The 19,991-nt window shown below is 59.7% G+C and overlaps 1 protein-coding gene across 1 annotated transcript in view; it reads right to left on the bottom strand.

Annotated features, from left to right (window-relative positions):
- Nucleotides 1–19,991, bottom strand: part of BCAR1 (BCAR1 scaffold protein, Cas family member) — a gene marked incomplete at both ends in the record, with an annotated part of 62,736 nt that overhangs the window by 18,866 nt on the left and 23,879 nt on the right. The window contains 4 exons of the mRNA XM_080703472.1: nucleotides 18,215–18,434; nucleotides 18,510–18,634; nucleotides 18,713–18,811; nucleotides 18,885–19,013. Of these exons, the coding sequence (XP_080559598.1) occupies nucleotides 18,215–18,434; nucleotides 18,510–18,634; nucleotides 18,713–18,811; nucleotides 18,885–19,013 (573 nt within the window). The remainder of the gene's footprint in view (nucleotides 1–18,214; nucleotides 18,435–18,509; nucleotides 18,635–18,712; nucleotides 18,812–18,884; nucleotides 19,014–19,991) is intronic.

Here is a 19,991-nt window from a genome sequence, read left to right as displayed (position 1 = left end):
TTACTGAAGCATAAATTATGCCTTATTAAAACATCAGTCAAAATCTTTAAATGCGGAGAGGGTCAGACCACCATGGTAATGTTCAAGACAACGGGGAATGCTTTCTCTTCTTGGTTTGCAGGATTTTGTTCAATTTTTATTTAATGAGCATCTCTTGCTTTGAGGTTGAAAAAAATACATACTCTAAAAAAGAAAACAGAAAGCACCTCCTAGGCTACAAGGCATGATGGGACAAAGGCAGCTGAACCAGGTTCAGAACCCAGAGCCCAGCAGGAGCAGGCAATGGCAGGACTGCCCTATGGCCCACCAAGCTCAGTGCCCCATCCCCAGGCTGCCACAAGAAAAGCAAATTCTCCAAATATGGTCTGCAGCCTGCCTCCAGGAATCACATCCCGTCACGTCACAGGGCGGGACGCCCAGCCCACCCTCCCCCAGTGACCCCAGAACACACAGCCTCCTGGACGGGTCCCCCAGCCCCTGCCCTGGTGACCACAGGAAGTGCCAGCAGAATGAGTCACGGGAAAATTCCCTTCCAGCCAAGTCAGGGGGTGGGGTGCGGGCGGAGGGGGCTGCCCTGCAGAGGTCCCTCACCTCTTAAGAGGGCAGCCCAGGGAGGGCTGGCAGGGAGGCCCCACCCACTGGGAATTTAGGCAGGCTGGGGGCAAAACCAGGGAGCACAGGGGTTCTGCAGAGGGTGGAGGGGGAGAAGGGAGGGAGAGGGTCTGCTGGCCCAGGTGAGCCACCCGGGCCTCTGGCTTTCCGGGGCTGCCAGCCCCACCACAGCGAGCTCCCAGCCGGCCAAAGCGCCAAGTGCCCTGCAACTGTAGCCCGGGGCAGCTGGAATCGGGCTGGCACGTGGCACGGGCGCCTGGCACCAGGAGCACCCTCGCCCACACCAGCTGGTGTGCTCTGGCCCAGGGCCCCTGAGCCGCCTTTCCCCCGCCCAGCCTGAGTCTGGGGCACTGGTGCCCAACCTACTGCGCCTCCGCAAGGCCATGCTGCCCCTGCCTTCTCTCTCAAGTCCCCAGCAACAGCTAAAGCCTAGACCCAGCCCTGCTATCCTGCCTCTCCTCTCTCTCCTCTACTGGACTAGCAGCCCCAGTTTCACTAGACTATTTTTTACTTTCCTTTTTTGTGTGTGTGTATGTGTGTGTGATGCTGGGGACTGAACCCAGGGCCTCGTGCACATAAGACAAGCACTCTACTGCTGAGCGCTGAGCTACCCCTCCAGCTTCTGCCTGAGTCCTTACAGACAGCTTTGCAGGGCCCCATCAGCTTAGGGCTTACACTGCATAGGGCTAGACAAAACTTGCCTCGGCTGGGGTTACAGCTTAGCAGTAGAGTGCCCAGTACACTCAGGGCCCATTAAACACACACACACACACACACACACACACACACACACAGCCAGAGACAGCCTCCCAAGGAAGAGCCATCTCAGGTGACTCACACCGGAGAAGTGGGACAGGGGACAGGCAGAGCCGTGATGCTGAGGAAGGAGCGGAACGGGGCTGGGGGGCCGTGACACAGGAGAGCAGAGGCCGGTCACCTGGCAGGACCCCGTGGGAGGTTGACGGGATGGCTTCATAAATGTCATTCAAACAGTGGTCAGATAAGCCCACGTGGGGCAAAGTCCACACAACCCTGTGCATTCCTGCTCTGAACACGTCCCAAGAGCCCCAGTCTTTTCCTCTGGGCCCCTGTGCGCGGAAGACCACAGGATACCTGTGTTGTGGCTGGAGCTGGAAGCGTCAGGCTCCGTCACTGCTGGGTGTAGTGGTACGACCCAAGCTTGCCAAGGGCACAAGTGGGTGCACAGCCAGGGCCCCACAGCTCGTGCAGGTGGGTGCTGCCGGCCGCTGTGTGCAGGCACCCTACAGGCTGCTGCCTGATGGTACACCTCTAGCTCTGTACTCCCACCTCCTGGAACCCTCCTCCATGAAGGCTCCCAGGATGCTGAGGGTACCAGCTCCTCCCCTCCTCACCTCACAGTACCGACCAACATGGCTTATAACTGCCCAGTACATGGCCCCTGACCGGGTACAAGGAGGGACAGGCCTGTCTTCCTTGGCAGTACCCTAAGAGCACTCCAAACAGCTCCTGGTTGCTGCATTCTGGAGCCAGCAGGGCCGCCCCTCAGCCCTCCTGGCTGAGAATGGCCCTCACTGTGTCCCAGACCAAGGGGGCACAGAGCCCAGGCTGGGTGGGTCCTGAGGTGTGGAGCAGCATCAGGAGACCTGCGGCCACCGATGGGCAGCAGAGTCTTCCTGGGCTCTGCCAGCTGCCCCGGGAGCCCTGGAGGTGCTGTGGAGGGCCCCAGAGTCTGAGTCTGGGGCGGTGCCGGCTGGGAGTGCTCAGGGAGGACTTTGCAAGGCTTCTTCTCCAAGGAGCCTTTGAGCTGGACCCTCTGCCAGGCAGGCGCCACATCTGGCCTGCAATCATTCACCCAGCAAACGTGTTCTCAGCACTCAAGAGCCAGCCCAAGGTGGGAGCCGGAACAACACAAGGAAATGGGCGACGGGCACGACCGACCGAGAGGATCCCGATGATAACGAGAACACACGTTCACCCCAGGCCGGAGGCAGAGCTGCTTCACTCAGCCGTCATCTCATTTCACCCTCGGGCAGCCCTAGGGTTGCCTCTACCTCACAGAGAGGGAAAATGAGGCTCAGGACGGCAGCTGTGTGGTCCAGACAGTCAGAACGCAGCAGAGGCAGGTCTGGAGCCCTGAGATGAAATGGAGCTGGGGCTCCCGGGGCCACACTTGGGGTCACGGAGTCCAAGAGTGGAAATCTCACAAGCCTTTCCCACTCTGACTTATCCTCACCTGGAATACACATGCGTGCGTATGCGCACGCACACACGCCCACCCATCCCCAAACACAGTGTCACACAGAGCAGGCACTCGGAAACACTGGCGCTCTTCATACCCACAACCACCACAAACACGAGCCTAGTTTATTTCTGGGACATTCTATCTGCTTGTCCAAAGAGCCCCAGTGGCCAATGGATGCAGGCCGATCAGTGTGGGCACAACTCAGTCACACCCACACCCTCCTCCCTCACGCCAGAGATCCACCCGGAGGGACACTGGCCAGGGTCCTGAGCACCCCACCTCGCCCCGCCCAGGCTCCAATGGGGCCCCGAGGGAGGGAGAGGTCTGGGTGCCCAGGGTGGAGGTCTGGGGCAGTGGCTTTAGCAGCACCCTCCCTGGCCTCCTGTGGACACCTGAGCAGCCAGGTTCTGGGCTCAGGTCCTCGGTGCTCGGTGCCCGGCTGACGGGGTGCAGAGTGTGGGAGAGCACATAACTGGAGTTCAAGCCCCCCCACTCCTCCTCGGGGACACAGCCCCACCCTGCCTGCCTCAGGAGCGCCCGGGCTCAGCGCACAGCTAGGAGAACAACCCCCATCACCCACTCCACTCCCTAACTTCAAGTCTGACTAATGTTCGTCCTCCCTTTCCAGGACACCTCCTGGGAGCACACCTCCTCCGCTGCATGGCTGCCTGTCCCTGGGGGCAGCAGAGGAACTGTCCAGGCCCAGCGTAGTGCACGGACACCAGGCTCTGGATCAGTTCTCTGAGGACCACGGACTCCCTTTGTGCCTCAGTCTCCCCATCTGTCCCCGCTGTTCTGGGGGTCTTTCCTAGGCAGACAAGATGCCCCAGTGGCACTGCCTTTGCCTCCCTCCCTTGGCTAGACCTAGGGAGCTGGTGCCAGCACACAGGGCTCCCACTCCTGCTCAGCACAGCCAGTGAAAGCCAGAGGCCCCAGCTTCCTCCCCCCAGGCAAAGGTGACTTTCCTGGCAGGTCCCGGGGCTGCCCTGCCCTAACTCCACCCAGCTTGCGCTGGGCTCCTTCCTTGCCCAGGGCAAACGGAAGGTGGCTGCCAGTGCCAGGAGGGTGTGCCAGCAGCCCTCCCCCAGGGGGCCCTCTCTCCACTCCCCCTGCCCCGGGCTCTGACCCTCACCCACACCTGCCCTCTGACCTGCCCGGCCTCACTCGCCCAGCTTTCCAGCCGAGCAAAAAGAGCGTCCCCCAGCTCAGTACTACAGGAAACCTGCTCACCTGGCTGGAAAAGGTGCACGGTCATTCTGCGAGCGTGACCAAAGCCTCGGCAAACCCAGGCTGGTGGGAGTGCCTCCAATCACAGACCTTGCCTGAAGCAAGGGTGCGGAGGAAGGAAACCAAGGTCACACAGCCCACAGGGGCTTTGCTGAGAGTAAAGGGGCTGCTGCCCTCAAGTGTGGGATTCTCAGTGCCCCCCAGACTTAGCCCGGGCCCCCAGCCTGCCTATCCTCAGCAAACCTCAGCTTCCTCGGCTCCTCAACACCTCCCCGGGCTCAGCTCCACGCAGCAGCGAGTGCAGGGAACGTGAGCGCCCACACCGAGCCGGAGCTCATCCCTCCGCTCCACTCCCCGGGCTCCCAGCTCCCCGCGGACCTGGGGCCCCGGCTGCGCACACCAAGGCTGGCACCCCGGCTCCGCGGGCTGGCGGACCCCACGCCGCCCCGACCACCCCCTGGCGCCCGGGCCCAGGTGCACCACCCCCGCTCCCGGAATCCAGCGCCGGCGGCCGCGGTGAATCATTAACCGGCCCGAGCCAGGCGCTCCGACTTCCCGGGCGCCACGCACTTGCTCGCCCGGCCCTCGGCTCCCGCGATGCGCCCACTCCCCATGGCAGGCGAAAGGGCGGGCCGCCGCCCACCTGCCAGCTCCCCTCCACCGCCAGGCCCTCCGAGCCGCCTCGGGGCCCAAGAAACGGAGGCTGGAGGCTGGGCGCGGAGGCCCAAGGTCACTGAGCCCGGCGCCGGGGACAGCGGGCGGGCGGCCAGCAACTTTCCCGGATCCAGGAACTTTCCCGCCGGCGCCCGGGTCCCCGGTCCAGCGGCGGAGGGTCCGGCCCGCGCCCCCCGCTTCCCGGACCCGCGGGTCCCGCGGGAAACGCCGCCGCTGGACGCCGGCCCGCCCGCCGGAGCCGCCCGCGCTCACCAGGTAGTTCATGGTGCCCGGCGGCGGCCCGAGGCCTGGCCCGCGCTGCAGCTCCGGGGCCGCGGCCGCTCGGCCGGGATCGGTCCGGCCGCCTCCGCCGCCGCCGCCCAGCCCGGCTCCCGGCATGCCCGGCCGCGCGCCCATTGGCCACCGCGGCCCCGCATGCAAATGAGCCCCGCCCGCCGCGAGCGCGTCGCCCGCCCCGCCCGCTCCCAGCCGGGTCCCCGCCTCCCGCCCCGGCGAGAGCGTACGAGGGTCTACGCCGAGGGTCTACGCCGACGCCGACTCCTCCGGTCGCCCCCTCCTCCCGCGCGCTGGGCGCTCCGGACCCCCGCCTCGGGTCGATTTTTGCTTGTCCCACCACCAACCTCTGGCCGTCCCACGCGTGTCCACCGGACCATCGGTCTCGTATCTGGAGCTACAGGGTAAAAGGGGGGGGCGTGCCCCAGCCTGCAGAAAATAACACCACTGCGCCACTGTGGCCAGACCTGCTGTGGAAGGACCCCAGGAAATGAAGCTAAAGCGAGGAGGTCGCGAGCTGCCCGCCTGACCTTTTCACAGGCAGCCTCCCCTCCCTCTGCATTCCTCGGACCTTCGGGATTCCAGCTGGCCCCTGCAGCCCAGGGAGAGCAGGGCCAGGGCTCGCCCTGCCGCACCCCACGGTGAACCAGGCGCCCGGGAGCCGCAGACTCCCCCCTCCAACCCGCGGGAGGTAGAGGTGCCAACCTCCCACTCCTCTCTAAGCAGAGCCCAGCACCCCGGGGCCGTGGTCTGCAGGAAGACCTAGGATGGAAACTCCTCCAGACCAGACTAGACCCTGGACAGCCAACCACCCTTGGCGCCTATGAGGCAGTTCCTGGCACCAGGCAAGCAGTGGGCAGACCTGGTTTCACCAGCACAGGTCTCTAGGCATCACCTGTGACACGCAGGCTCCGGGCAGACCCACATCTGTCCCCACCTCACAGGCAGATGTGCCACTGTGGCAGTACCTCAGCATCTCTGGCTCTTTCCTCATCTGTAAAATATTGCTATACCGTTTTACAGACAGAGCTGGTTAAAACGGATTCCTGAGTCCCACCTTCCCGACTCCCCCAGGCTTCTGGCTCAGGAGCCACTGGCCAGAACTCCCAGCAGAGGGCTCCTGAAGAAGCAGGGGACAGAAGACAACACTCTGCTCTCCCCAATCATCCTCAACACAGCCCACTTCCTGCAGAAGACCCTCTCAGAATCAGCCTGGAGCACCCCTCCTGCCGGTCCCAGGCACAGCCACCAGGTGAGAGGCTGGCACACCAGGCTCCCAGGAGGCTCTGCACCAGCTCTGTGTTGGGGCTGCAGCAGTCCTCAGCTTGCGTGGGGCCTCCACCTCTGAGGGGAGGGGCAGGGCCAGGCCTCCAGGCTGGAGGTCCCTGCAGCAAACGGGAAGCACAGAGAAGACCCAAAGGGGAGCGGAAGGAACAGGAGGTGGCTGGCTGCCTGGACCTTGGGAATGGGAGACCCTCCTCTCTCTCTGGAGCTGGATTAAAGTGGCACTGGGGGTGGGGCTGCTGGTGTGGGTGGGACTTGGTGTGGGTGGTGGAAGTGGGGGAGGGGAACTGGGCTCAGACACAGGCATTTCAAAAATCTGCTCCCTTTCCACTTAACCCCCCCCCCCCCAGCTAGTGCCTCCCAGAATGGCATTTCCGCTTTGGAAATAAGCCCCCAGGATGGAAGCTCCACTGTGTTGGGGGGGGGGGTCTGGAGCCAGGGATGCCCCTCCAGGCTGGTGGGGGGAGGGGCACCCTAGCAGGCTCTGGCTGGGGCTTAGGGGAGATGGAACCTCACCCACCCCAGCCCCAACTGTGAGCGCGCACACGCGGACGGGGATTCAGGGATTCGGCTGCCTCTGCGCTGGCCCTAGGCCAGCCAGGCTCACTTCACCCACAGCAGCCTTGCCCAACGGCTTACCACTGGCCTCGGTGGACAGGTGATGAGACTGAGACCACCTTACCAGCTCCACCCTACACATTCCCAGGGACAGAGCGGGTGGCTGGGAAAGGGGATGGTGGGCTGCTGGACCTCGGCCGGCCTACTGTGCCTGCAAGAGGAAGGGAGCCTAGGGACAGGGGCGCTCCTGGCTTGAAGCCAAGGACCCCTATGGCACTCAGACACTCTGAAAGGTCAGGCCCCTGAGATCCAAGCACCTCTCCCCTAAACAAAACCGCACTCAGCACCCCACACACACCCCACTGAAGGTTGGTCACTGGTGAGGTCAGGTGCCCTAGCTCTCTGTTGACTGGGCGGGACCTCAGGGTGGCCCTGGTGGGAAGGACTGGCCTGGGTGGGGGACCCTGAGTCTCCCCAGAATGGAGGACAGCGGGTGGTCACGTCCTGCTTGAGCAGGTTCGCACAGACACACACCACACTGTTGGACTGGCAGAAAGGAGAAGAGCCCCAGTTGGGAGGCGCTGGAGAAGCTGTGGCTGGGGGAGGCGGAGCCAGCAGGGGGGGCAGTGGAGTAGTCAAGTGTGCAGGGACGGGGTGGGCCACGTTCCATGTCCACTCAGGGGGGCAGGGAGCTGCTGCTCTCACTGCAGCCTAGGTGGGGAGAGCCCCGGCCAGGCCCACGCTCCCTGAGCTCCCTGCAGCCAAGCCAGGGCACCAAAGAACTACTCCTGTTTGATGCCCAGCGGTGCCTGCTGCAGCAACAATTTACATCAACAATGGGGGGCACAACTCCAGGGGCCTGCTTATGCAAACCAAACCACTCAAGGAAGGCTGTGTGGCTCTACAGAGCGCCGTCCAGAGACCAAAATGAGGCAGGAAAGTCCACCTGGGAAGGGGGAAGAGCAGGCCTAGTGGCTGGGCCAACATGGTGGCACAGAGCCCCTTCCCTCCTGAGGCCCTCACTTCCCAGCAGCAGCAAAAGGGGGCTGGGCCGGTCAGCTGAGGGCCGGCTCTGGGAGCAGCAGCAGGAGAGGATTTCCTGAGGCCGGAGGCGAGGGCCGAACGCCCCAGGGACAGGAAGAAATGATGTCTCCGGAGGGCCACAGGTCACCTTCCCCTTGGCCTAGCCACTGGGGAGCCCTGTAGGGCCTGGGGAGAGCCCCACTGCCAGTCCTAGTGTGGCACGAGGCTGGCAGGCCTGGCTAGCTCACGTGGCCAGGAAGCAGCAGGGCTCACCCCTAACCCCACCCTGCTGATGCAGGGTGTCCCCACAGAAACACAGCCCAGGTGACCCCAGACAGCGCAGAGTGTGTGCGCTCAGGGCAGGTGTCAGCCCCGCAGGGCTTTCCCATCCCCCGCTCTCCGAGGCCTGAGTGACCCACAGACAGTTCATTTGTCACTGGGGTGGTGACTCAGGCTGTGGAGGTGGGCGGGCTCTACTACTGGGAGCCAATCCTTCCTGGCCAGCCAGGGGGCCTTCAGCATCCCTCAGGCAGCCCCAAAGGTCTGGATGCAGGGATGGGCCGGAAGGTGAGAGGTACGGAACAGTGCCACCAGGGGAGGATGTAGTCTGGGTGTCCAGCCCTGGGTCCCATAACACAGCCCCCTGCCAGTACTTTCCAGGAGCAAGGCCATAGGGCAGCAAACCCGTGGTTTTCATTGCTTTTCTAATGTGAGAATTAAAAAGCAGCAGAGACACCTGCAGAGAGGCGCCCGCCTCAGAGGGGCTCTGCCCACGGACTCCGCTTCAAGGGGCAGCAAGGCAATCTGGCCCGGCGGCGTCCGGCCCATCTCAGGCAGGCGCTGCGTGCTCCTTTCGCTCTGTGGTTGTGATTTCATGTGGTTGCTGTTTGGGCAGTTCTAGGAATTGAACGCAGGGCCTCTCATTGCTAGGCCAGTCCTGTCCCACGGAGCTATGTCCCCAGCCCCAGGGCCCTCCCTGTCAACCGGGTGGGCTCCTGCATCCTTGCCCACGGCAGGGGCAGCTCCTGAGGGGCACAGGCTGGGGGAGGGAGGGGCAAGGCGGAAGGAAGGGCACGGCTGGGGGCGGGCCGTCCTCAGAGCTCAGCTGCTCTATGCACGCCTCTGTCTGCCCGGCTGCTGGGCAGGGACAGGGTGTGGTCAAGAGGCCTCCCTAGCTGGCCATCTGCTCCCACCTTTCCCATGGCAACCAGGGCCAGCAGACAGGGGGGTGACTTCACATGCCATCTGCCACCCACCCCTGGCCGTCCCGTTGAACACAGGTGCTCACACCACGGAGGGGCAGAATAGGACTGCCCACCACTCTGCTGGGGTCAAAGCAGGGGCCCTGGGCCCTGGGCTAGTGTACAGGAAAGAGTGGAGAGGGAGGCAGAGCTCTGGCAGCCACCGGAGCAATGCCTTTCCCCCTCCAGCGCCGTTCCAGGCCGCAGAGCAGGGCTCCGCAGCCCCGGTGGCCCAGGGCCTATGAGGATGGCAGACATTAACCATTCCAAGTGGCCCAACCCCAGCCTCAGAGCCTCGGTCTGCACATCTGTGAAATGTAAACACCAGGCCCTGAGACTGAGGCGCAGGCAGGTGTGCAGGCCACGCCCCACACTGCCACACATCCAGTCCCACCCTGCTGGGCAGCGGCGCACACCCTCCCCAGGACCCCACGGGCACAGGTGTGCCTCACTAAGCCTAGCCCCTAACCCCGCCCTCCGTGCCCCTAGGAAGACATCCCTTCTCAGGTGCCCTGAGATCCCCACCCCACCCCAGACCCCAGCTGAGGCTCGACAAAACCTTCCCTTGGGCTCGGCTGCTCCACATCCACCCGGCAATGCGCAGGGCTGCAGGCTCTGCTGGAGCCCTGGGGAGGCTGGCTTGGGTCTACCATATACCTGTGGCCTGACTGGGCCTGCGCTGCAGGCTGTTCTAGGATACCATGCACCACACACGCCACGGAAACAGTCCCCTCCTCAGGGAGGCTGAGGGAGAACCAAGCAGGCAGCAGGGGCCGGGGAGGGCTGTTTCATACAAGGCGCTTGGGGGGCCTCACTGAGGAGGTGGCATTTGGGCAGACATGTTAATCTTTTGCTAAGGCTCATTATACAGAAAAAAAAAAAAATAACAGTAAAGACTGGTAAAAAATAGCGCAGGCAAGCAGGCTCCTAGCTCCAGTGTGGAGTCAGCACAGCAAGGCCCCAGGGGCTAGGCAGGCAGAGAGGCTCTCATCAGCCCTCCCCATCCTGGCTGCATCTGCTGGGTTGGGGCTCCCAGAGTTAAAGCCACTGTGGAAAGGCAGACAGGGCTAAGGAGGGAGGGAGGAAGGAAGGGTGCACTCAGCTCCCACTTCAGGCTCCACCCTCACACCTCCTCCTCCCTGCTGCCTCCCAGCCAGGACCTCTGGGGTGGACAGAGCCCAGAAAAAACACAAGTGACAGTGGGCGTGGAGGCGCACGCGTGTAATCCCCATGCTTGGGAGGCTGAGACAGGAGGATCGCACAAGTTCAAAGCCAGCCTCAGCTACTTAGGTTCTCAGCAACTTAGTGAGACCCTGTTTCCAAATAAAAATATAAAATAGGGCTGAAGCTGTGTGTGGTGGTGCATGCTTGTAATCCCAGCATTCAGGAGGCTGAGACCAAAGGATCACTGAGACCAAAGGATCGCGGTTCACGGACAGCCTCGGCTACTTAGTGAGGCCCTTTGCAACTCAGTGAGACCCGGTTTCAAATAAAGAATAAAAAATAGGGCAGGGGGTGTAGCTCGGAGGTCAAATGCACCTGGGTTCCATCCCCAGACCCGCAAAAAATAAAAATAAAAAAAAATAAAATAGGGCTGTGAGTATAGCCCGGAGGTAGAAAGCCTCTGGGTTCCACCCCCCATACCATAAAAACAAACAAACAAAAAAGCCACAAGTGACTCCGAAGGCTAAGACTAGCCTGCCGACTAACCTGGGAAGAGAAAATTCAACCCAGGAAGGGCTGTGAACAGGGAGGAGTGTGGTCACACTGCTTTCTGAGCTTACGTGTAACTTTGGTAGATCCAGGGCTCGGGACACACATCACTCTCAGGGTTTGTCCTAGTACCACATGATCAGATACCAGGTTTCATAGAATACCAGAATAGGCAGTATACCAGTTCTGGCATATTGTACTTAAAAATACACATCCATCAGCAAGAGAATGGATACTCAGAATACTACTCAGCGACATCAAAAAAAAAAAAAAAAAAAAAAAAAAGCAAACTATTGGGCTGGGCGTGGTGGTGCACGCTTATAATCCCGGGAGGCTGAGACAGAAAGATTGTAGTTCAAGGACAGCCTCAGCTACTTAGTGAGGCCCTTTGCAATTTAGTAAGAACCTGTTGCAAAATAAAAAATAAAAGCTGGGCATGGTGGTGCATGCTTGTATTCCCTGCTCTCTTGGGAGGCTGAGACAGGAGGATCGCATGGGTGTGAAGCCAGCCTCAGCTACTTAGTGAGGCTCTCAGCAACTTAGTGAGACCCTGTTTCCAAATAAAATATAAAAATGGTCTGGGAGTATAGCCTGGAGGTAGAAAGCCTCTAGGTTCCACCCCCAGTACCACCAAAAAATAAATAAATAAATAAATAAATAAATAAATAGAAAGAAAGAAAGAAAGAAGGAAGGAAGAAAGAAGAAAGAACGAAAGAAAGAAAGAAAGAATAAAAAATTGGGCAGGGGGTGTAGCTCGGAGGTCAAATGCCTCTGGGTTCCATCCTCAGACCCGCAAAAAAAAAAAAAAAAAAAAAACATAGGAGGCCCTCCGCAACTCAGTCAGACCCTGTTTTAAAATAAAGAATAGCTGGGCGTGGTGGCACACGCTTGTAATCCCAGCATTTGGGAGGCTGAGACCTGAGGATCACAGTTCTCAGACAGCCTCAGCTACTTACTGAGGCCCTCCACAACTTAGTGAGACCCTGTTTCAAAATAAAGAATAAAAAAATAGGGCAGGGGATGTAGCTCAGAGGTTGAATGTTCCTGGGTTCCATCCCCTGATGCGCAAAATAAATAAATAAATTAATTAAATAAAAAATAAAAAATAGAGCCGGGCATGGTAGTGCATGCTTGTAATCTCAGCATTCGGGAGGCTGAGACCGGAGGATCGCGGTTCACGGACAGCCTCAGCTACTTACTGAGGCCCTCCACAACTTAGTGAGACCCTGTTTCAAAATAAAGAATAAAAAATAAGGCAGGGGGTGTAGCTCAGAGATCAAATGGCCCTGGGTTCCATCCCCAGCCCCCCCCACCAAAAAAAAAAAAAGAATAAAAATAAGGCTAGGGATGGAGCTCGGAAGTAGAATGCGCCTGGGTTTCATCCCCAGTATTGCAAAAAAAAAAAAAAGAAGCAAACTACTGCTGGGTGTGGTGGTACACGCTTGTAATCCCAGCAATAGTAAATAAATACTAAATAAAAAGCAAACTATTAATATTCAACACATGGATGAAAATCTCAAAAATAATAGGTTTTCTTTGTGTGTGTGTGTGTGTGTGTGTGTGGTACTAGGGATGGAATTCATGGATATTCTACCTCCAAGCTATACCCCCAGCCCTATTTTATTCTTTATTTTTATTTTTTTTATTTCTTTGGTGGTACTCAGGGTGGAATCCAGGGGCTTTCTACCTCTGGGCTATACTCCCAGACCTATTTTATGCTTTATTTGGAAACAGGGTCTAAGTTGCTGAGAGCCTCACTCCGTAGCTGAGGCTGGTTTCGAACCTGTGCGATCCTCCTGTCTCAGCCTCCCAAGCGTTCTTTATTTTGAAACAGGGTCCCATTAAGTTACAGAGGGCCTCACAAGTTGCTGAGGTTGGCTGTGAACCTGCGCTCCTCCTGTCCCAGCCTCCCAAGTACTGGGATTACAAGCGTGCGCCACCACACCCAGTTCCTGAAAACTATTAGATTGAAAGAAGTCAGACCCAAAAGAGTACCTGCTACCTACTACATGTTCCAACTTAAACAGAGTTCAAGGACAGGAAAACCCAGGCCGGTGATGGAAATCACTGGAGTCTGCCCTGCAGGGCGTGGGCACGTGACTGCAAAGTGGTGTTTGAGAACTTTCTGAGATGACTGGGACATTCATTAATATTCTCTCTCTCTCTCTCTCTCTCTCTCTCTCTCTCTCTCTCTCTCTCTCTCTCTCTCCTCTCTCTCCTCTTCTCCCCCCCCCCTTCTCTCTCTCTCTTTGGTGGTAGTACTGAGGATTGACTCCAGGGGCACTCTACCATTGAGCTACAACCCCCAGCCTTTTTATATTTTTAACTTTGCAACAGGGCCTCCCTAGTTGCCAAGGCCGACCTTGAACCTGTGATCCTCCTGTTCCAGCCTCTCAAGTACTAGGATTACAAGCATGCACCATTGGGACTGGCTGACATTCATAATCTTGATTTCATTAATGGTCACATAGAGACTTATATTACTCAAAATTTACCCAACTATACATTTAACACTGGTACATTTCATGACATGTAAAAATTTACCTCAATAAATGAGCCTCAACTGGTAAAAATAAAACAATGTACAGAAGAAAAACTGTGTGGCGTTATATATGTTTTATAATACAAAATGCAGGCTGGGTATTGCAATCCTAAGCCTTTTTGCCCTGGCTGTCAGGGAGCTTAAAATTAATGTCTATGCCTACTTAGCCTCGGCTTTCTGGAATAATCTTTCCTCCTTCCCCATACATTACATACTTCTGGATCTTTTGATGATCCCAGACTAGCTGTGTCTTCCACTATAATCTGCTTCAAATCCTTCTTGGAATTTGGCAGGGTTTAAATAATAAATTAAAATTACTGAAAAGCCCCCTTAGCCTTTAATCCCCCTAGAAAAGAGATTAGCTCCAGAGCTGCAACTTGTGACCACCTCTCCCGCCAGAGCTGGCATCCGGCAGCACCTCGAGGGCCCTAGCCTGACCCCAGCTCCCTTCCACGCTCTGAGGACACAATGCCCCAGCACACAGAGACTAGGGGTAAGACAAAGAAACAATGGGGTTCTGCCTGGATGCAGGAAAGCAAACAGCTGCGCTCAAGTGGAGGGCTGAGAGGTGCAGAGGAGGCTCAGGGCAGGACAGAGGGGACTCGGCTGACCACTGGGGACAGGGCTCTGGCCCTGGGTGGGAAGTGGGGGGCAGGAGCCACCTGCACATCCTCGCCATCACGGCCTCGGAGCCCCCTGCAGGTACCATGGGAGAGGCCCTGCCTGCCCTCATGGAAGCCGGCTGCTGCAAGCCTTGCCTGAGGTCAGGCCTGCCACACCAGCGCCTTCTGCAGCCCGCCGCCCTGCCCCACGCTGGCCTGGCACTGTGTGCCAGCCTGCGGTCCCACTAGAGGCCAGTGCTGGTAGATAAGAACATGGCGCCCACCCAGGGCTTTACAAGGAGGGGTCTAGGGGCTGGCTCAGTATAGCCCTCGCCTAGCAAGCACACTGGTGAGGCCCCAGGTTTTATCCCCAGCACTGCAAAGAGAGAGAGAGAGAGCGACAGAGAGATGGTGTGGGCTCTTCAGCTGCAGAAGGGCAGGGAAGAGGCCAGGGCCCTCCCACCACAAAGGCCTTAGTGGGAACCGCAAAAAAAAAAAAAAAAAGGGCACTGGAGGCCAAATGGACAAGCCACGGAGAATAAAGGACAGGAGGCTGACTGGCCTGAGGAGCCCCTCCCAGCCTGCTGTGCAGGAGTCAGGAGAAGGTCCTTGGTCCTGTGACAGGAAAAAGTAACAAACTTGCTAAAGGCCACGCCAGCCTCCCACTAACAGCTTTCAGCATCCCTCACCTGCTCGGAGGAGGAAACCGAGGTGCACTGAGTCCATGGCTCACCACGGCACACAGCGGCCACCGTTCCATCTGGAGCCCTTGCTCTCGGCCTACCAGCACACACCCCACCCTGGCAGCCTCTCTGGCCCCCAGTCGGGGTCCAGGACAGTGGCCAAGGCACCAGGCCCCACCTGCTGTGGAGTCCTGCCTCATGAAGCCTGCAGTCCCGTGAGAGAGACCGCCGGCAACCAAATGACCCTCCTAGTAATCACTGGCAGGGCCAGGAGCCTTCCCAGATGCTGCAAGGCTGAGCAGGAGTGACTGACCTGGTAATGGGACAGGGCTGGGGACAGGTTTCTGCAGAGGGAGGGGCGGGCAGAGCCAGGACCTAAGGCAAGAGGGCTGGTGGTGCATTTCTGTTGTTATTTTTGTGATAGCAGGGATCAAAAGCAGGGCCTGCACCACTAGGCAAGCGCTCTACCTCTGAGCCCAGCCCTGGCAGGAGCTCTGGAAGCTGAGCTGACACTGGGACTTGGACACTGCCTCTTCTCACCTTATCCTCTGGGGTCTTTTCTACAAGCCTCAGCTGGCCACTGCCTGGCTGCCCAGACCAGCTGTGAGCCCCAGGGCAGGCTCCTGTGGCTCCCGGCCAGCTCTCCCATGCCCAGCACCTGCTGGCACAGAGCCAGGCACAGAGGACGCCCCAGGGTCGCTCACAGAGGTTCAACCAGAGGCCGAGCCCTGGCCACTGCTGGGCTGGTCAGGACTAGACTGACCCTGCTGCACAGCCCTCTGCGAGCCTGCCGAGCTGCCGGTTTCCCTGGGGCTCTAATGGGGTTACACAAACTCGGGAGGGTTAGCCTTTCAGGAGCCTTGGCCTCTGTCAACAGCTCAACAAGCAGTGGCCCCCACAATTAGGCCACACAGGATGCTGGGCGCGTTATGGCTCTGGATGCTGCCAGGCTTGGGTCCCACCCCGTCTCCATCTCTCACTGGCCATGCGACCCTGGCAAGACGTGGGTCCTCCCTCGGCCTGGGAGGCCCAGCCCATGTCCACAGGCCATGCCCACAGAGGTCAGCATCCGCACTCCCTGAAAAGACCATCCTGCAGTAAAGGCGCACGCACGGCGGGGTTGGGGGAGCGCCACCTGGTCCACAGACAGGAAGCAAGCGGCAGAAGCTGACTTGAGTCAGGGGGTGTCTCTGCATACTGGAAGCTCGCCACTCGCCGGACACAGCCAGGGCTGCCAGCAGCTCCCACTCCTGAACACAGATACCGAGCCAACGCTGACCAGGAACCTGCCACTTGCAAGTGGGAACTGCAGCTGGGAGGGAGGAGATGGGCCCATGCATTGGACAGCCAGGGGAAGGTAGATGTCAGAGGACGACCAGGCACTGCCTGAGCCCTGCTCTTAGTGCTCCGCAAACAGAGGAGCACTGAGCGGGAAGCCAGTGACACCAGGGTGCCTTCCCCTTCCTCGGCTTCAGACTCCATGGAATCAAGTGGCAGGTGAGCCCCTCACATACCCCCTGCTCAAATACCAGGAGTCACCGCAGCTCAGCACAGCCCCTCCCGGCCTCTCCTCTCCCTGTCATCACGGCCCGTCCAGTTCTGAGCATCTTGTAATTTCTGTGGGCCGAAGTGCCTGCGTCAGCCCCATTCAGGAAAAGACTGCCCAAATGAATGGGTATGCTTAAAACCCAAGCGTGTTCCGAGCACACGGGCAGTCTCCACTTGGGCTTCCAAGAATAGGGCTTGGGCGAGCAGCTCCGTCTGGAAGCCTCCGGTGCAGGGTCTCCCCAGCACACAGAAGCCATCTTCTGCTTCAATAGTGAGCTTCTAGCTCTCCCATCTCACTACAGAATTCAAGAGGACCGCGGCTACGAGCAAGCGGGTGTGGGAAGTGACTTGAGCTAGCCACGGCGGGGACAGACCGCTGGCCTCAACTGCAGGTCCCCACAAGGATTCCTCTCTGTTCAAGTCCCACCCAACCCACCTCGCTCCCTAGTGAGAGAGAGAGAGCGCTGCTTAGCACAGAGCCAAGGGCAGCTGCCCAAAGTCCACAAGGCAAGGGCTGGCCGTCCCAGACTGTGCCCAGAGCTCCGCACTGACTGGGCAACCAACCCAGATCAAAGGCAGGACTCACGGAGGCCCGTCCAGCCTGACCGGCAGAGTGGCGGTCCCTGCACACTACTGCCCTGGAGGCCCTGGCCCTCCAGCAGGCTCAGGGGGCCTCCTCTGACAGCGTCTATAGAGGCAGGGCTGGGGGTGCCCTGGTGCTTTGAGCCTGGGGGGAGATCCAGAGCTTCGCAGGAAAGCAGAAAAGGGGCTTGGCAGGCATTTTCTGTCTTTTATTTCTAGAGATGAGGCAATTATGCACTGAACCAGAACAGATGGGGAGGGGGGTTCACATCAGCTCAGCCTGGAAGCCCTAATTTTTCCATCTGTAAGTCTGCATTACGGCTTCTGGAGGCGGGCAGGAGCTGGGATCTTTAATTCTGTAATAACAATGCTTTGCCTTTACACAGCATCTCTCCTACAGTGATCCCTACACACTCGATGGAGGTTAATTAAGAGGCCACTTGCCCTGCCAGGAAGCCTCCTGTCTGCTCTACCAAAAGGATGGGGTTCCCCAGACAGGGCCAGGCTGGGTAGGGATCTGGCCCACTGCCCCTTCCTGTCACAGGGAAAAGCCCCTGACCCGGCAGAGAAACAATGGCTGGAGGCCACAGCCTTCCCAGGCGAGGGTGCTCCTTCCTGCAGGATGCAGTGCGACCTCCCACCTCAGTCTGTCCCTCTGTAAAGTGGGTTTGGGCCAGTACCTGAGCCTGTCACCTGGAAGAGACAGGATCACATTTCACCCTCAGAAGGAAGGACCCAGATGCCCGGGGACACTCCAGTGTGGAGCCAGGGCTGGGGGCTGCCCAAGTCGGCCTGCTGGATCAAGAAGAGGAGGGAGAGGCCGGGGAGAAGCCCCCTAGACAGGAGGGAGGGGGCTGCTGGAGGAGGGCGCTAGAGGTCATCCAGGGAGCAAAACTTCCCAGAAACGGAGTCAAAGGCGTGGGGGCTGGGGGTGGGACTCGGTTCCCACTAGACCGCGCTATCCATGGGGGAGGGCTGTTTCTCCTAACAGGACACACCCCACCCCAGGCCCGAACCTCCTGGTGGGGGTCCCCAAAGCACAATAGGGCCGGTCTCCGAGGGAGTTTTCTGGGGTCACAGCACAGACCTCCCTCCCACTTCACACCAGGTTCAGTCAACCTGGACTTGGGCTCCGGGGTAAAAATAGAGACCCCTCTCCCCACCAGGCCTGCTGGGGGGTCCGGAGGGGGCAGTACGGACTCCCTCCTGGTCCTGCTGTCCCAGAGGTCTGCCGGGAGGGAGGGGCCAACAAAGACCCCGATGGACCCGGCCGTCCAGGAGCCACAGCGCGGACCCCCGCCCGCCCCGGGGGGACGCCCCCAACCTGCCGCCCCACCCCCACCCGAGGAGACCCGGCGGGCGACCCCAGCCCGGCGGCCTCCGGCCTCGGCGGGGGCGCGGGGGTCCCGGGCGGCGCCGCTACTCACCGGCACGGACATCTTGGCCCCGCTCCCGGGCCGGCGGGCAGCGGGCGGGCGGCTGGCTGGGCCCGCGCCGCTCTCGGACTGGCCGGCGAGGCTGCGGCTCCGGGCGGCCGGACGGTCCGGCGCAGCCCCGCGCATGCGCGTGCGCCGCGCCGCCCCGCCCCTCCGCCGGCTCCGCCGGGGCCGCGTTAAAGGCGCGGACCCCGGACCCCCGGCATCTTTTCTGTCGGCCCAACCGGGCCGAGAGGCTCAGGCCCCATACCTTGGCCCTCCTTCGCGGGGCCTCCTCCAGACGCACCGTCTCCGGCCCACCCATCCGCTTCTGGAGTCCAGGAGCCCCTCCCGGCCCTGGGTGAGGGGCGTCTGGCCCGAGGCCCTGGCCGGGCGTCCAGTCCCGCTGTCCGGGTGCAGACAAGCGAGGGGCTGGAGGAGACAGCAGGTCAACTGGGCAGAACTCCTGAGCCCTTTTGTCCTCCCGCAGCTGAGAGGGATGCCCGGTACCCGCCCCCCGCAGTGCTCCCCAGGGATCCTCTGCGCCCCACCCTCGGGGAAGGGGAACTCCCGACTCCCCGGGAGCAGCCCGCTCATTCTCCTGTCCCCCTGACAAAGAGCTCTGGCCTGGCTTTTAGGGACAGTCTGGTCTCCCGGTGACCCCCCTCAAGGACCCACCCACCGCCAGCCAGCGGGCCAGCCTTCCTAAGCCGGAAGACAGGGACCCCAGACGGAGCCTTCCTTTCCCCAGGTTAAACACCCCCAGCTGCTCCGGCTGCTCCACACGCCACACGGTGGGCCGAAGCTGCACCTGCGGGTAGTGGGTGCGAACGTGCTGGTCCTCAGCCGGCATCTTCTGCCAGGTCGGCCTTGCTGCCTCCCGGTGCCCGGTGACATGTAGCAGACAGGCTCTTTTCTTTCTCTCTTCCTTTCTTTCTACGTATTTATTTACTTAGTACTGGGGACCCAGCCCAGGGACTCTCTACCACGGAGCTACACAACACTACCAGCTGCTTTATTTATTTATTTTTGAGGTACTGGGGGTGGAACCCAGGGACATTCTGCCTCCAAGATACACCCCCAGTCCTTTTTATTATTATTATTATTATTTATTTTGAAACAGGGTCTCACTGAGTTGTAAAGGGCCTCACTAAGTAGCTGAGGCTGTCCTCCAACCATGATCCTCCTGTCTCAGCCTCCCAAATGCTGGGATTCCAAGCGTGCACCACCACGCCTGGCTTCCTTTTATATTTCTTATCTTAAGACAGAGTCTCTCTAAGTTGCTGTGGCTAGGCACCAACCTCCAATCCTGTCTCAGTCTCCCAAGTACTGGGATTATGGGGATGTGCCACCCAGCCTGGCTTCTGCCTGAGGTTCTGAGATCCCTCAGCTACCAAAAGGCACAAAGATTGGCCAGGGGTCTGTTCTGCAGCCCACCACAGACAGCCTGTCTTCTGCTCCAGGGGGTGGGGGCTTCCAGGGCAAGACTAGACCTAGGACCATGGCTTCTATTGCCTCAGCTGATTAGGGGGAGTCTGGGGTGCAGCCATAGAGCCCTAACCTGGTAGGAAATCTCTGTGGGTTCTCCTGTGGGGGGGGGGGGGGCAGGTTCTTCTCTCTGCCATGTGCCTGGCGGCAGGAGGGCCAAGGTGACCGGACAGGGGAAGCGGAGAACAGGGGATCTGACATGCCCAGGATTGGCCCCAGCTCTCCAGACTTCAAAATTCCCCATAGGGATGCTCTGAGGATCGCTCTATTTGACAGAGCAGTGGGGTAGAATCAGTCCTGT

Source organism: Muscardinus avellanarius (assembly GCF_963383645.1).
Source record: "Muscardinus avellanarius genome assembly, chromosome: 10".
In the NCBI taxonomy this organism is placed as follows: Eukaryota; Metazoa; Chordata; class Mammalia; order Rodentia; family Gliridae; genus Muscardinus; species Muscardinus avellanarius.
This window is presented reverse-complemented; position numbering and strand designations above follow the sequence as displayed.